At 35.9% G+C, this 17,698-nt stretch overlaps 1 protein-coding gene across 2 annotated transcripts; it reads right to left on the reverse strand.

Annotated features, from left to right (window-relative positions):
- Positions 1-947: 947 nt before the first annotated feature.
- On the reverse strand, positions 948-11,017 carry LOC111805428 (DEAD-box ATP-dependent RNA helicase 17). 2 transcript variants are annotated; one of them, XM_023690526.1, is made up of 10 exons: positions 10,727-11,017; positions 10,471-10,543; positions 10,138-10,247; positions 9,453-9,596; positions 8,053-8,161; positions 7,609-7,961; positions 6,568-6,641; positions 3,664-3,965; positions 3,086-3,332; positions 948-1,447 (listed from the first exon to the last, which is right to left on the reverse strand). In XM_023690526.1, the coding sequence occupies exons 1-10, from the start codon at positions 10,839-10,841 to the stop codon at positions 1,442-1,444; spliced, it is 1,533 nt and encodes a 510-aa protein (XP_023546294.1). In that variant the 5' UTR covers positions 10,842-11,017; the 3' UTR covers positions 948-1,441. The 2 variants fall into 2 exon arrangements, with proteins under 2 accessions (XP_023546294.1, XP_023546293.1); XM_023690525.1 differs by having other exon boundaries at positions 948-1,451; positions 10,727-11,013.
- Between the last annotated feature and the right edge of the window lie 6,681 nt (positions 11,018-17,698).

Below are 17,698 nucleotides of genomic sequence, written 5' to 3' on the forward strand. Positions count from 1 at the left end.
CTCGTGGTAGCAAGCTAGCTTCATGTCCAAATCCTTCACTGGAAAGTGTAAAAGGCCCAAGTACATATTCACCGTGACAGATCAATTCCAACAAACCTTTCAATTCTACACAATCTCAAATGTACATAAACCACATTATTGGGAAGACCTTCAATACTGGGTTTATATGAAATCATGTGATGAACATGAACCGTTCAAGAAACTACAACCATCAACAAGCAAAATATTAACAATAACGTATCAAATACAGTTTCCAAACTTTAATTTTTACTTCAAAAGAATGGTGAATGGAGTCACATACAGGAAATGAAAAGAGCCTGGATCACTGGAAGAATACATTAAAAAATTAGGATATATATCCGCAGGAGACGAAGTTTTTGCAGGGGACACAGGTGGAGGAGGGAGGATGATGCCATTAAAGAAGGTTAAGAGGAATAGAGAGAGATGAAATCGTACCCTGGGGGCACCAATTCCAGGTGTCCGACAGCAAATGCACCAAGTAACCGAAATTGGGCCTTAACATCGACCTATTTATGCCTTCCAAGTGGTGGGTACAAGAGAAAGGGAAATTCACCTTGACGTGGGAGTGTAGAGAATCCCATATAACTGTTATCCGTTCGGCAGCGCTGGTCCTGAACGCATATGGTACGGGTGGCTCCCAATATCCTGTTGGACCCCTTTCTGCTTTCAAACCACCCATGTGCTTTCGATTTGGACTCCCCAACCTCCTCTACGCGTTCCCGCGGTGGGTGGATTGTTGGGCCTCTGACTACCTACGGCTCATATTTGGTAGTCATGGTCCACGTATTTATTGCTTCACAAATCCCAGTTATTAAAGACAACAGTGAATCGGAGCAAAAAACTTGTACATAGCTGAAACAGTAAAAGCTTCACTCCAATATGTACACCTACTCAATCAGTCNAACAGTAAAAGCTTCACTCCAATATGTACACCTACTCAATCACACATACTCGCTCAATTAGGCCAGATTCGTTTACAAGTTGCATACACATAACTCATGATAAACATAACTGATTATAATTCAAAATTTGGGAGGTGCCTTGCATTTGATGCACGCGACCTAGACATGATAAACAGTTCACAATCACAGCATTCAACATAGCTACCAAGTAGAAAAGTAAACAAAATGAATCAACAGTTATGTTGCACATTCACTAAAAGCCCCTCCATGCTTACCCTTTCCACTGATTTACAAAGTCCTCTTTTTTGATGATGAGACATCCTGCTTTGGATATCTTTTCCTTTTCTTTTCCTGTTTCTTGAATGATTTTCCAACAACAGACGGTTGTTGCTTCAACGCAAAGCTCTTTGCTACATGCCCTAAATGAAGTTTCTTCACCACAAAAATTCTTTTCAACTCACCACGATGAGCAGTATATGCACGAACCCAAGAGCAAAATGCTTTCTGGGCCAACTTCATCATTCCTGGCTGATGAAAGCAATGCAAACATATTAAAGTAATCCCGAAATAAGGCTAAAAATAATTTAATAACAAANATGAAAGCAATGCAAACATATTAAAGTAATCCCGAAATAAGGTTAAAAATAATTTAATAACAAAAAGGAAAAGCTAAAAAAACAAAAAACAGAAAAAAGCAAATAATTCTTTTGAAACGCTGGGGGTGCATTTTTGGAAGTCCATTACTTCTTTACTCTTGAAAACAGGAAAATCAATAGAATGTTTGGTGTGTACAGAACATTCTATCATGCAAAGAAAGGAGAACAAACGATCTCTTTGAGTTCCAGAAGACTTGTGTTGAGCTCAATATGTGGCTACCAGTTAACTGATGTTAGAATTGAAAACACTCAATGAGAGAAAATAAATGGAGTAGTGAATATTTCTTTTTCTTTGTTAGACTTGCACCTGGCTGAAGCATAGATGATATCTCATTAGTATTCGATAAAGTACCTCATATGAACAAAAAAGACAAATTATTGACCACAATCTAAGAATGCTGTATAATTGAAGTAACAAATAGAAAGACATCAAAAGAGACATGAACATAACTCAACTGGTTAGGAAGTCAGAGATTCAATCCTTCCACTCTCACACTCACATGTTGAATTCCAGAGGAGAAAAAACCGAAGGAATGAGAGGTAATTAATACTCAAAAAGAATTTAGGAGGGATTGAGTCATTTTCATCAAAGGCCAGACCACATGAAGAGTGAAGGTAGGAAATTGCTGGATAAGGGACAAAAATTTAAGTCCATGCATGTTTATATTCACTCACGACATCCTGAGAAGTTTGATACAATTTTTATAAAAATTTACTAAATATCAACAATATCTTCATGAAAGGTTGTCCTAGTATATGTTCCTGATTCCAGGGAAAGTGAACATTTACATTAACGTACAATTATGTGGCTTAACAGTTTGTGTCCTATTTACTATTTATTGTCAATTTACATTTTCTTAGTTCAAGGCTTCCACTTTCTGTTAGGGTACTATGAGGATTCTATGACAACCAAAATAGTCTTGATTTTGGAGGTGAAACCAGGAAGTTAAGAAGGCTCAATGTTTTGACATAAACAATAATAGCAAAGGGATTGGAAAGACTCATTTCATTTGTACTCATTCTTGATACATAACAGAACCACAATGAAAGCCTACAAATGAAATCATGTCATTTTAGATTCTAGAATAAAACCTAAAAGTGAAGTACCTTCGAAGCAAAAAACAACAAAAATGGAGAATGAAATCATTAGCCAATTCTTTTCATGAAAGTGTGTTATTCATGAATCAAGGTTACAATAATGCAGAGTTCTTAAAAAAAAAAAACAGAAGTTGATGCCTTGTGTTTATATTAAACATCTCTAAATGAAAATTCTAAGAATGATCGAATGCATTGTCAAATCATAGCAATTTCACCAACTTTTTTTTTTTTTTTTTTTTTTTTTTTTTTTTTTTTTTTTTTTTTTTTTTAAAAAAAAAGAAGCTCCCCCAGGCAAAGACAATGTGACATGTCATTCATATTAATGAAATTAAGCACTTGTCAGAAGGCTCCTATACTCTGAAACTGTTAATTAGACCAAAAGAGAAGAGGGATGGTGAAAAGAACTACCTCAGCTGCAATAAACGATTCGACTGCCCTCTGCAAGAACATGATCCAGGAATGTGATTCTAAAGAAACGAACTTCTCTACAAAGTGCTTCCTGCCACGAACCGGAAAACTATCCAACACCTTGACAAGAGGATATTCAGTAAGAGATACACCATGATTCCGCAAATCTTGCAAATAATCTATTTCAGTTGGTTGTAGGAATAGCAATGAATCTCCTCTTTCACCTAAGCGAGCTGTTCTTCCAACCCTGCATCAGGATATTCACAAATGTAAATGCTAGATGAATTGGACTTGAGTAGTTGATAAAGCAGGCCCCGGAAGCCAACTAATAAGGAATTTTGTCATCACCCCGCTGGTGAAATATCATAGCTACACGTGCACTCTATTAATACCAACTTACTGCATGATTTGTAGGAAATAATTGAAAGATCACTTGATATAGGTGTTAGGTTTTTTAAAATAATTTAAAGATCACCTTATTTAGAAGAAGAGTACTAATAATACAGAAGAAGAGTACCAACAAGTAGAAATAAATAATAAAGAGAGCATTTTCTTTCTCAAAAAGTAAGTGCAGTTACCTATGCACATACTCAATTGCCTCTCCTGGAGGATCATATTGAATAATACATCTAACATTTGGAAAATCTAAGCCCCTAGCAGCAATATCAGTGGATAGAAGAAGAGCAAGCTTCTCTGATTTGAAGGCCTGAAATGTTGTTCTCCGATCCTCCGGCTTCATGCTCCCATGCAACCGGAAAATCTTGCATTTAAGGAACAAATGTTCAGACCTCGGTTCTGATTCTGAAGAGGAGAATTTAAATCCACCAAACAGGGAGTAGTGGAAATCTACAGCATCACATGTTGAAAAGAGCACCAAAGTCTGTAAACAAGTTAGTAACAATGGAGTCATGAAAGAAGAAAAGGTTAATAATAATAGTTCACAAAATAGTAATCAAAATGAGAAGTAACTAAGTAATTTTGTTACCTTCTGGCAACTATAGCCATCGTGTAAAATAAAAAATAACACTAACTCGTTTATAAGCTTCTTGGAGGATCAACACTTAATTATCTCAAATATATCCCACATTAGTTCTATCTAGAATTATCTTGGAGGTTGTAAACAAATATTCCAAGATATTCTATAAACATCTTAGAATCTCTTGGACTCTATAAGGAATTCTCTAGAAAATCTTAATCCCTTTAGATTCAGTTAGATTTACAAAAGAGAGATGGTACAGCCAAGGGTCCACGTATTGAAGGCTAGTATTTCCACTCCAATTATCCTTCCAAAAGTGTGTATTGTTACCATTTCAGACCTTGATGGAAATATGGGAACAGACAACAGCTTTCAATTTATCAATAGATTTCCAAGGCCCTCTGGATGAATTTAAAATTATAGTTGGTGGTTTTAGGTCAAAGTGGCAAGATCCATATTTAGCAACAATAACCATCCTCCACAAAGCCTCTTTTTCAAGGTGGAAACGCCAAATCCATTTTGCAGGAAGAGAGGCATTTCTGTTATAAATCTCTGATTTCGAGTCCACCTTCTTCAATTGGGGCCTTCACAACTTCCCATTTTAAGAGATGGTTGCCTTTTTGTTCAATACTACCTTTCCAGAAAAAAAGTTCTAAGAAGTTTCTCTAAACTGTAGGCCACCTTTGTTGGAGCTTTGAAAAGATATCAATAATAAATAGAGAGGTTTTAAAATGTAGCATGAATCGACCGCTTGGATAGGTAAGTTCCGAAACACAAGTCTTTCTAAACTTTCTCAAAAATCAGGTCCCAAAAGGATGATGAGCTAGGCTTACCATTAAGGGGTAAGCCAAGGTAAGTATTTAGCCACTTGCCCATTTTGCACCCAAACCAGCTACCAAGATAAGATAGTTGCTGATTACCGAAACCAATTCCCATAGTTTCAAATTTGTTCAGTTTATATTAAGGCCCAAAGCTTCCTCCAAATATTTAATAATGCAGAAAAGGTTGTCACCTCCTTTGTATGGAGAAAAGGATGGTGTCATCCCCAAATTCATATTAGATGATCAATGGAAGAGCATAGATATCTTTGCCAATCGGAAAACCTTTGATCAATCACCATGATGAAGAGGAAGGGGGATCCCCTTAGCGTAAACCCCTAGTGGCTCTGATCCTGCCTCTAGGCTTGCCATTGATAATGATAAAGTAGTTGGCAGTTGAGTTACAACCTTGAATCCATCTTCTCCATTTGATCCTAAAACCCTCGACACAAAGGATTTCATCCAGAAAATTCCAATCAACCATGTCAAAAGCCTTTTCAACATCAAGCTTGANCCTCGACACAAAGGATTTCATCCAGAAAATTCCAATCAACCAAGTCAAAAGCCTTTTCAACATCAAGCTTAATGGCCATCCCTTTCTCTGTTTTCCTTTTCCATTCACCAGTTAACACATTAGCAATAAGAGATGCATCCAAAAGTAGCGGATTGAAGAAAATCAAATATAGTAAAAGACAAGACTTTAATCTCTCAGATAACCTCGTGATCTTGCAAGGACATGAGGTGAGACTAATGGGTCTAAAATCCCCCACAAGTTTAGCTCCAATCTTCTAGGGGATGAGACAGATATGTTTCATTAAGGCTCACATTAATGGTGGCATTCCTAAAAAAATAATTGAACGCTCTTTTAGTGCCCATAGCATTGACAGCTTTACAAATCTCATCTTTGGCAAAAGGTTCTTCCAACTGATCACTTGGTAAGTCCGTTAGAGGACTCCAATTAGGGATATCAGGCAAATATGCAAATGGTTATAGAAGTCTACAAATTCATCTTCTTCATTATCAGAAACATTCAACAAACACACCCGTGCTCAAAAGAATTTCACCAATTGTACGTTTCCTTCTATTTTCAGCCACAAACCTATGGAAGAGAGCAGGATTTTCATCACCATCAACTTGACTTCTTCCCATGCTGATAGAGTAAGAAGATCAATTTTGATAACTATTGTTCTTTGGATAGATCATTTTTGATGATTTACAAGATATACATCATAAGCAGAAAGACTTGGTGCATTAGAACTGACAAATGAAAACTAATTCACATCAGATGAAAACATGATCAAAGCTCCTCTTCTATTCTTGCAATCAAGACAAACATGAAGTGAGAGATGAACGAAGGGCTTTTTGAATGTTGTCTTTATTGAAGCTCTTGAGTCTTGAAGGCAGGGAATGAAGTAAGAATACATCCTAATTATTAGGCAGTTTGCCTCTCCAAATATATCCTTCCATTTTTGGGCAGTTTGCCTCTACAAATATCCTCACACAACTCTTCCTAGAGATGCAACAAAAAGTACTAAGATAGAGTGACACAAGAGTAGAGAGCCACATTACTTTTATTGCATTTGTGTGCATTATTCTATAACTGCTCAGAACATGATAAAAATAAAACCTTTTTTACGAGTGATAATACTAAATCTTCCACCTAAACATAAGTATTGAATCGTCTTTACCTTCTCGAAGCAGTCTCTCTCAAACAAATACTTCAGAACAGAAAAAAGCACAGCCAACCGAGAAGCACACGGTGCTGCAAACAAAAAATTAATCACAAGTGTACATGTTAGATGCAGCATGAATAGGAGGGCAAAAGAACAAAAAGGACCAAACATTATACAACCAAGCATCAAAGGAGAAAATCTCTAAAAATCCTCAAAGGGATGCTTTTTATGATGTAGGATAACTAGTGAGGACTTGTTTGGTATGCAATCAGGAAAAAAAAATTGAAAACAAGAAATTTAATGAAACTAAGTTGTATTTCATGTTTCCAAATGTGTTTGGTAGCATTTACAAAAATTGAACCCTAATTTAAATAATTGTTCAAAAGGTGTTTTATAATATACTTATAAACCATAAAGTCGTAGTTACCCACTAAATATTAGGTTGAATATAAACTATCGTTAATTAATTTTGATTATTATTTTACAATATCATATAGTTTATAATATATTATATTATATATCAGACTGAACTATGTTATTTTGGCGGGTAGCTACTCTTTTTCCAGCCATCAGCCCCTTTCATCGGGTTGCTATTATACAAATTTCATGCAACCAAACAATCAAAGGACATCTCCAAAAATCATCGAAGGAATGTTTATTAGGATTCAAAAGGTAAGCCAATAACATGAGATTAACCCTTGTTGAGAGGGGATTAGTGGTTAGCCTACAGCCTACTAACTAGGTAAACAACTAACAAAAAAAATTAGAACAATTAACCATTTAAATGAAAATTACAAAAAAATTACTAATTATGTTACATTAAAACAAAACCAATAGTCTGAGACAACAAAGAGGCAAACCAAATAAAACTCAAAGATCTACATGCAAGCACCACAGTTGTAGATGACCTAAGAAAGGAAATTTCATGGCTCTGCACAAAAATACAAAAGGGATGCACTGGATAGTCAATTCAATGTCAAAGTAACATGGATCCAATCCTCTGCACTCATGAATACCATGTGAAAGTTCATAAAATAAAACTTTTAATCAAATTACCTTGCACGTAACTCTGAACTAACTGGGTTGGTATTTTATAATCTGCAATTAAGTTCTTTTCCTTCCTTGTGGGCTGGGCTTCATCATTTATGTCATGTCCCAAAAATCGACCATGTTCAGATGGTTGAAATTCAAGGGCATTGTTGCCAGCATCAAGACCAATCATAATGGGATTCTCTAAACTAATTTTGGCAAAACAGTTTACTTTTTCGTTTAAGGTGGCCGAAAAAAGCAAATTCTGCTGCGGGAATTCAAAACTTGAAGTGCCATTATCCTTATTGACAATATTCTTCCTCGAGCCCAAATGATCCAGTATTTCCTCAACTTCTTTGCCACATCCTAATTCGAAAATTCTGTATAGATGCACAAGTTTCATGTAGAAGAGTGAAAAATAAGAGGACCGATCCAGAATGCATTGTACTAAAAAGCAGAGAGTAACCATACCTATCTGCCTCATCAAACACTATCCAATGCAAATTTGAGTACAAAAAGGATGATGTGTTCTTTAGGTGATCCAAGAGCCGACCTGGCGTTGCAACTAAAATTGATATACCTGAGCACAGACCATAAAAAAATTGGCATGTTAGCCATAGTGGTTTTTAGTGTTTAGGGTATCGTCGTCAGCCTCACAGTTTTAAAAAGCGTTTGTTAGGANACCTGAGCACAGACCATAAAAAAATTGGCATGTTAGCCATAGCGGTTTTTAGTGTTTAGGGTATCGTCGTCAGCCTCACGGTTTCAAGGGTTTAGGGTTTAGGGTATCGTCGTCAGCCTCACAGTTTTAAAATGCGCTTGTTAGGAGGTTTCCACACCCTTATAAGGAATGCTTCCTTCACCTCTTCAACCGATATGGGATCTCACATAAAACACAACAAAATAAACATGTTTTTGATATTAAAAATAAAGCACAATGTCCCCCCATCCTTNAACCGATATGGGATCTCACATGAAGCACAACAAAATAAACATGTTTTTGATATTAAAAATAAAGCACAATGTCCCCCCATCCTTCTAGGGAGTTCTCTTGCTACTAGTTCTTCCATAGTTTATCTACACCTTTCTCTGTTAAATTCCAAAGTAGGTTAAGGTATTTTACATGGCCAGTTTTACCTCAAAGAGCTATTTTATTTCCTATACTTTCAAACGATCAAATTTGGTTTGCGTAATTTTAACAAATCTTAAAATTAATCTCTACTATTAGTTTATTGTTAACTTTTCAATAATAATAAAAAAAAAAGTAGTCACTATTAGCCTTCTCGCTATAAATTTTGGAAACAAATCCAAATCATATCTTTTATTTCCACAAATGGAAATGATATCATTATTGTACCAAGTTTGATAAAATTAACTTCAATATCTTATCATATTGAAGTTAAAACTAACAATAAGGACTAATTTAAAGATTTATAGAACTACCTAGAATAAATTTGGACATTTGAAAGCAGGACTAAAATTTAATAAGACTCAAGCATATGAACTAAAATGGTATTTTAACATAAATCAAACAAAACAGCAAACCGACTAAACCGAAAAATCATTTTGGTTTGGCCCAATTTTGTCAGTTTCATTGTGCATCCCTAATTATCGCCATCCAATTACTACAATTATAGCTATGAAGTCGTTATGCTAAAAATTTATTAAATGAAATAATTTTTTTCCCAAAAGACCANTATCGCCATCCAATTACTACAATTATAGCTATGAAGTCGTTAAGCTAAAAATTTATTAAATGAAATAATTTTTTTCCCAAAAGACCAGCAAACACATACACATTGTCATGGAACAAAGCTAACTTACATCAAAATGAAATGGTAATTCCATAACTTAAACTATGATTATCCTACCTTTCCGCAACCTGGCTTTCTCCTTCGACCGACTTTCCCCGCCTGTTATGTAACCAGGGACAATCCAATGATAACGATGTAATAATTTCTGTAGAGTTTCATAGACCTGCATGCATAGCTCTCGCGTTGGTACCAGAACCAACGCTATGGCCAAATAATTTGTTAGATTCAAATAAACATGGGAGATATCAAGTATGTCTGTGAGTGAGAGATAGTTCAACAATACTGCCAATGTACAAAAGTTTGTTCTAGCTATAGCTTTCTTCAGTTTGGTTTCAGGCTTTTGAAATTCAATTAATTTTCAGCTTTTTCTTTCAATGAATGTCGATTGATACTTTTACATAATTATTTGATTTCGTCAATGAAATTTTGTCTCTCTTTGGATTGTAGAGTGATGGAACTTGCTCTGTCAGGTTCTTCTATTCCGTTTGGTCCTGCACCTATCCTAATGCTCTTGATTGCATGAAATTCTCTTCACAAGAAATCCAGAACTTTGTGATCTAATTAGAAACCTCAGCGAAAATCCTAGAACGAGAGGGTAGTGTTTGATCCCCTTCAGGAAGGGAGGCATTGGTCTCTAGTTTATTGGTTTCTTGATGAACTCGCTTGTTTCCTTTTAAATATATATAAATAAAATTAAATAAGTGGGCAGAGGCAAAATTGAGAAATTACTACTGTTACGCACAGAAAGTTCCATCGGCCCGCTGAATCCTACGATCGGACTTCTGCAAGTGATGGATGATGGGAACCAAATACGCAACAGTTTTGCCAGTGCCCGTGGCCGCATTAACAAGACTACAGGAAGAAGTTAAGAAAACTTACAGAAGCACTGCAAATGTCAAAAGATAGATGTGCCATTCAATGAATTTCCACGTGATAAAGATAATCAATGTCCAGATATCCCCTTTTTGTATTCGTACGCATTTTTCTTCAATGTAATCAGTTTATTATCAAAATATAAACACGCGCATCGCAATCAACTATATATCAACTAAAAGAAGTTATGTTCGAAGGATACACATGACGCCCAGATAAAATAGCCGGAATTGCTTGAGCCTGTACAAGCGTAGGAACTTCAAAACCCATTTTATCTGTTACAATCGAAGAAAAAACAACACCGGAAGATGCAGGCCAAGATTAGAATCAATACAATTAACCGAATACGCTAAACCCTCAAAAACTATTACAGTAGATTGTAGAATGATTAGCATAACAGAAAGCAGATTATAAAAGGAGGCGATGAAGGAAGAGAACAAAGTCGGCACACAACACACCTCGGAGTTCGTCGCATAAAGTAGCGTGCAGACCGAGGCTGGCGAAAGTACAAGAAGCAAAAATCTCATCCTCTTTAACCATTTTCTTCGTCGTTGTTTTCATCCCTTCGTTCATAACTTCGATGCTGCTATTGATCGCAGGAGCTCAGACTGCACTACGGGGCGGCTGCTTCTAAGTTCCGAGTGTGGCGAACTTTCACCCTAATGTTTCTCACGGCAGCTTATTTTCGTCAGCGATTCCGTACGAACGGCAACATTTTGGAAAGTGGTAAAAATATGAGTTTACCCGAAACCCGAAACCCGAAACCCGAAACCCGAAACCCAAAGCCCTAAATCCCAAACCCTAAAACCCTAAAATCCTAAATGTTAATCAAGAGGATTATAGTAAGTATTATCTGGTTTTCGTTTCCATTCTAATTTGGGCAATATTGGGTTGTTATTGTATGATATTCGGGCTGATGCAAGCTGGGTTGGGCCTGAAATAAGTTGGGCCTGAAATAAGTTGGGCCTGAAATAAGTTGGGCCTACAACTTCATTCCCAAAACTCAAAAGCACATCCAACAGAAAGGAGCCACGTATGCCGTAAAACGTGGCGGCGCCCAATGTAGTCTTACAGTTTAGAACTGTATTATTCAAAGCAGCTTCCATACCTCATAATTATCGTGGAAGCAATATGGTTGATATGTTTTATAATACCTGATGGGAATATGCGTAAGCCATTCCTCCCTTTTGACTAAAGCCTCTGCTTTTCTTTGCGATCTTGCTTCTATTTCCTCTCTTGTTAGCAAATTATGATCCTAATCTTCTTGGTTACATGACTCAGACTATATATACATATTTCTTTTTTGCATTCGACTCTGTCTTAAAGGTGAAAAAAGTTACAATTTTAAAATTTAACTTCAAAATGGTCTCGAAGCGATCCTACGTTAACACCTAAGGAATTAGACCCCAAAATGCCCGTGAGCGAAAGTGTATAAGTTTTATATTTTAACCAAACATATGTGTAAGATTCATCAAACTTGTTATTGATTCGTTGAAAAAGATTGAAAGAATCTTTTAGGGTTTAGGGTTAAAAGGGTTTTTAGTGTTTTTAGGGTTTTTAGGGTTTAGGGGTTTAGGGTTTAGGGGTTAGGGGCCAGGGTTTAGGGTTTAGGGGTTAGGTTTTAGGGTTTAGGGGTTTAGGGGTTTTAGGGTTTTAGGGTTTAGGGTTTAGGGTTTAGGGTTTAGGGTTTTCATCTTAGGACAATCTTTAGTGGATATGTTATGATACAAAAATGAGAAAACGACTTTTCAGATCGAGTTAACGACCTTGTCTCAAAGGGGAAAAAAGTTCCTATGTACACATGGAATTTCACTACAAAATTGCCCGGAAGAGAAAGATAATAAGTTTCGTATTTTAACCCAAGATATGTTTAAGATTCATCAAACTTGAGCGCTCCTTGCAGATTTGGTTAAAAAGATCTAAAGAAACAATGGTTTTTCACATAATGATTCGGGTGCCTCCATTGGGGTTTATTCGACAGGGTTGAGGTTGTGAGGTCTTATCGACACGAGTAAAGGTTTTCTTTCTTCCATGTTTTCAACTTAGGACAATCTTTAGTGGATATGCTATGATACAAAAATAAGAAAATGACTTTTCAGATCGAGTTAACGATCCTATCTCAAAAGGTTAAAATATTCCTATGCGTACCTATGGAATTTCACTGCAAAATGGCCCGGAAGCGAAAGTGAATAAGTTTTGTAGTTTAACCCAACATATTTGTAAGATTCATCAAACTTCAGCGCTCCTTACAGATTTGTTGAAAAAGATCTATAGAAACAATGGTTTTTTAAATAATGATTTGGGTGGCTCCATTGGGGTTTATTCGACAGGGTTGAGGTTGTCAGGTCTTATCGACACGAGTAAAGGTTTTTTTCTTCATTGTTTTCATCTTAGGACAATCTTTAGTGGATATGTTATTATACAAAAATGAGAAAACGACTTTTCAGATCGAGTTAACGACCCTGTCTCTAAGGGGAAAAAAGTCCATATGTTAACACCTAAGAAATTTCACTGCAAAATGGCCTGGAAGCAAAAGTCAATAAGTTTCGTATTTTAACCCAACATATGTGTAAGATTCTTCAAACTTGAGCGCTCCTTACAGATTTTTTGAAAAAGACCTAAAGAAACAATTGTTTTTCACATAAAGATTTTGGTGCCTCCATTGGGGTTTATTCGACAGGGTTTAGGTTGTGAGGTCTTATCGACACGAGTAAAGGTTTTCTTTCTTCCATGTTTGTCTCAATTGATATGGTACCATGAAAACTATGAAGATGCTCATGGTCGTTTGAGAATGAAATTCTTGGTTGACTATATTGGTCTCCAAGTGGGAGAATTGTTAGCTTATGGAGCCTCATGCTTATTTATAGCTTGGTCAACGGTTATATCCGGTAAAGCTATATTTGGTAAAGCTATATCCGATAAAGCTATATATGATAAATAGCTATATATAGTAGATGGTTAAATCTAGTAAAGCTATATATAGTAAATTGAACTATATATATATCCTGTCCGGTAGAGCTTGAGATGTACTTTCTATTCTCTGTATTCTCTCTTGTTGTACATACCTGAAGTCATCAATAAAGAAAAAATACTTTTAGCCAGAGTTCTCCTTGCAATTTTTCTCTATCTCATTCTTTGTGTTCATCTAGATCGAGAGTGTGCGTTGTTGTGTGATCCTAACATTTTTCTTACATATTTTAAGCTTAGGACAATCTTTAGTGGATATGGTATGATACTAAAACGAGAAAACAACTTTTCAGATCGAGTTAACGACCCTGTCAAAAAGGGGAAAAAAGTTCCTATGTTAACACCTATGGAATTTTGGTCCAAAATGGCCCGGAAGCGAAACTGAAAAAAATTCGTATTTTCACCAATTATATGTGTAAGATTCTTAATCTTGAGCGTTCCTTACAGATTCGTCGAAAAAGATCGAAAGAAACAATGGTTTTTCAGTCAGTGATTTGGGTGCCACCATAAGGGTCTTTCCAGAAGTTTTGAGGTTGTGAGGTCTTATCGACACGAGTAAATATTTTTTTTCTTCCATATTTTAAGCTTAGGACAATCTTTAGTGGATATGGTATGATACTAAAACGAGAAAACAACTTTTCAGATCGAGTTAACGACCCTGTCTCAAAAGGGAAAAAAGTTCCAATGTTAACACCTTTGGAATTTGACTGCAAAATGGCCTGGAAGCGAAAGTGAAAAAAATTCGTATTTTAACCAATTATATGTGTTAGATTCATCAAACTTGAGTGTTCCTTATAGATTCGTCGAAAAAGATCGAAAGAAAAAAAGGTATTTCAGATAATAATATGAGTGACGCCATGAGGGTCTTTTCGAAAGGTTTGAGGTTGTGAGGTCTTATCGACATGAGTAAATGTTTTTTTCTAAAATACTTTAAGCTTAGGACAATCTTTAGTGGATATGGTATGATACTAAAACGAGAATACAACTTTTCAGATCGAGTTAACGACCCTGTCTCAATGGGCAAAAAAGTTCATATGTTAACACCTATGGAATTTGACTGCAAAATAGCCCAGAAGCGAAATTTAAAAAACTTCATATTTAAAAATTTATATGTGTAATAATATTCATCAAACTTGAGCGTTCCTTACAGATTCATCGAAAAAGAACAAAAGAAAACAAAGTTTTTCAAATAATGATTTGGGTACCTCCATGAGGGTCTTTTCGAAAGGGTTGAGGTTGTGAGGACTTATCGACACTAGTAAATGTATTTTTTTCTACCATATTTTAAGCTTAGGACAATCTTTAGTGGATATGGTATGATACTAAAACGAGAAAACAACTTTTCAGTTCAAGTTAATGACCCTGTCTCAAAGGGGAAAAAAGTTCCTATGTTAACACCAATGGAATTTGACTGCAGAATGGCCTGGAAGCGAAAATGAAAAACATTCGTATTTTAACCAATTATATGTGTAAGACTCTTAAACTAGAGCGTTCCTTACAGATTCGTCGAAAAATATCGAGAGAAACAATGGTTTTTCGGATAGTGATTCGGGTGCCTCCATGAGGGTCTTTTCATAAGGGTTGAGGTTGTGAAGTCTTATCGACACGAGTAAATGTTTTTTTTCTTCCATATTTTAAGCTTAGGACAATCCTTAGTGGATATGGTATGATACTAAAGCGAGAAAACAACTTTTCAGATCGAGTTAACGACCCTGTCTCAAAGGGGAAAAAAGTTCCTATGTTAACACCTCTGGAATTTCACTGCAAAATGGCCCGGAAGCGAAATGAATAAGTTTCGTATTTTTTCCCAACATATGTGTAAGATTCATCAAACTTGAGCGCTCCTTACAGGTTTGTTGAAAAAGAACTAAGGAAACAATGGTTTTTAACATAATGATTTGCGTGCCTCCATTGGGGTTTATTAGACAGGGTTGAGGTTGTGAGGTCTTATCGACATGAGTAAAGGTTTTTTTTCTTCCATGTCTTCAGCTTAGAACAATCTTATACAAAAACGAGAAAATGACTTTTTAGATCGAGTTAACGACCCTGTCTAATAGGGGAAAAAAGTTCCTATGTTAACACGTATGGAATTTAACTGCCAAATAGCCCGGAAGCGAAAGTGAATAAGTTTCGTATTTTAACCCAACATATGTGTAAGATTCATCAAACTTGAGCGCTCCTTACATATTTGGTTAAAAAGATCTAAAGAAACAATGGTTTTTCACATAATGTTTTGCGAGCCTCCATTGGGGTTTATTCGACAGTGTTAAGGTTGTGAGGTCTTATCGACACAAGTAAAGGTTTTCTTTCTTCCATGTTTTCAGCTTAGGACAATCTTTAGTGGATATGCTATGATACAAAAACGAGAAAACAACTTTTCAGATCGAGTTAACGACCCTGTCTCAAAGGGAAAAAAAAGTTCCTATGTTAACAGCTATGGAATTTCACTGCAAAATTGCCTAGAAGCGAAAGTGAATAAGTTTCGTAGTTTAAACCAACATATGTGTAAGATTCATCAAACTTGAGCGCTCCTTACAGACTTGGTTAAAAAGATCTAAAGAACAATTATTTTTCACATAATGATTTGGGTGCCTCCATTGGGGTTTATTTGACAGGGTTTAGGTTGTGAGGTCTTATCGACACGAGTAAAGATTTTCTTTCTTCCATGTTTTCATTTTAAAAAAATCTTTAGTGGATATGCTATGATACAAACACGAGAAAACAACTTTTCAGATCAAGTTAACGACCCTGTCTCAAAGGGGAAAAAAGTTCCTATGTTAACACCTATGAAATTTGACTGCAAAATGGCCCGGCAGCAAAAGTGAATAAGTTTCGTAGTTTAGCCCAACATATATGTAAGATTCATCAAACTTGAGCGCTCCATACAGACTTGGTTAAAAAGATCTAAAGAAACAATTGTTTTTCACATAATGATTTGGGTGCCTCCATTGGGGTTTATTCGACTAGGTTTAGGTTGTGAGGTCTTATCGACACGAGTAAAGATTTTCTTTCTTCCATGTTTTCATCTTAGGACAATATTTAGTGGATATGCTATGATACAAAAACGAGAAAACAACTTTTTAGATCGAGTTAACGACCCTGTCTCAAAGGGGAAAAAAATTCATATGCTAAAACCTATGGAATTTCACTGCAAAATGGCACGGACGCGAAAGTGAATAAGTTTCGTATTTTAACCCAACATATGTGTAAGATTCATCAAACTTGAGCACTCCTTACAGATTTGGTTGAAAAGTTCTAAAGAAACAATGGTTTTTCACATAATGATTTGCGTGCCTCCATTGGGGTTTATTCCACAGGGTTGAGGTTGTGAGGTTTTATCGACACGAATAAAGGTTTTCTTTCTTCCATGTTTTCATCTTAAGACAATCTTTAGTGGATATGCTATGATACGAAAATGAGAAAACAACTGTTCAAATCGAGTTAATGACCCTGTCTCAAAGGGGAAAAAAGTTCCTATGTTAACACCTATGGAATGTCACTGCAAAATGGCCCGGAAGCGCAAGTGAATAAGTTTCGTATTTTAACCCAAGATATGTGTAAGATTCATCAAACTTGAGCGCTCCTTACAGATTTGGTTAAAAAGATCTAAAGAAACAACGGTTTTTCACATAATGATTCGGGTGCCTCCATTGGGGTTTATTCGACAGGGTTGAGGTTGTGTGGCCTTATCGACACGAGTAAAGATTTTTTTTCGTCCATGTTTCATCTTAGGACAATCTTTAGTGGATATGCAATGATAGAAAAACGAGAAAACAACTTTTCAGATCGAGTTAACGAACCTGTCTCAAAGGGGAAAAAAGTTCCTATGTTATCACTTATGGAATTTCACTACAAAATGGCCCGGAAGAGAAAGTGAATAAGTTTCGTATTTTAACCCAACATATGTATAAGATTCATCAAACTTGAGCGCTCCTTTACAGATTTAGTTAAAAAGATCTAAAGAAACAATCGTTTTTCTCATAATGATTCAGGTGCCTCCATTGGGGTTTATTCGACAGGGTTTAGGTTGTGAGGTCTTATCGACACGAGTAAAGGTTTTTTTTTTTTCCATGTTTTCATCTTACGACAATCTTCAGTGGATATGTTATGATACAAAAATGAGAAAACGACTTTTCAGATCGAGTTAACAACCGTGTCTCATAGGGGAAAAAAGTTCCCATGTTAATACCTATGGAATTTCACTACAAAATTGTCCGGAAGGGAAAGTGAATAAGTTTCGTATTTTAACCCAACATATGTGTAAGATTCATCAAACTTGAGCGCTCCTTACAGATTTCTTGAAAAAGATCTAAAGAAACAATGGTTTTTTAGATAATGATTTGGGTGCCTCCATTGGGGTTTATTCGACAGGTTTGAGGTTGTGAGGTCTTATCAACACGAGTAAAGGTTTTTTTCTTCCTTATTTTCATCTTAGGACAATCTTTAGTGGATATGCTATGATA

This window comes from Cucurbita pepo, chromosome LG11, assembly GCF_002806865.2.
Source record: "Cucurbita pepo subsp. pepo cultivar mu-cu-16 chromosome LG11, ASM280686v2, whole genome shotgun sequence".
Lineage (NCBI taxonomy): Eukaryota > Viridiplantae > Streptophyta > Magnoliopsida > Cucurbitales > Cucurbitaceae > Cucurbita > Cucurbita pepo.

What these genes read in the sequence shown, in the direction of transcription:
- LOC111805428 (XM_023690525.1), bottom strand. Translation starts at nt 10,841, where the DNA reads ATGAACGAAGGGATGAAAACAACGACGAAGAAAATGGTTAAAGAGGAT. An exon ending in GCAATTGAGTATGTGCATAG is followed by an intron (nt 3,333 to 3,663) that starts GTAACTGCACTT and finishes ATCCTGATGCAG; the next exon opens with GGTTGGAAGAACAGCTCGCT. An exon ending in AATCGTTTATTGCAGCTGAG is followed by an intron (nt 1,452 to 3,085) that starts GTAGTTCTTTTC and finishes TGCTTTCATCAG; the next exon opens with CCAGGAATGATGAAGTTGGC.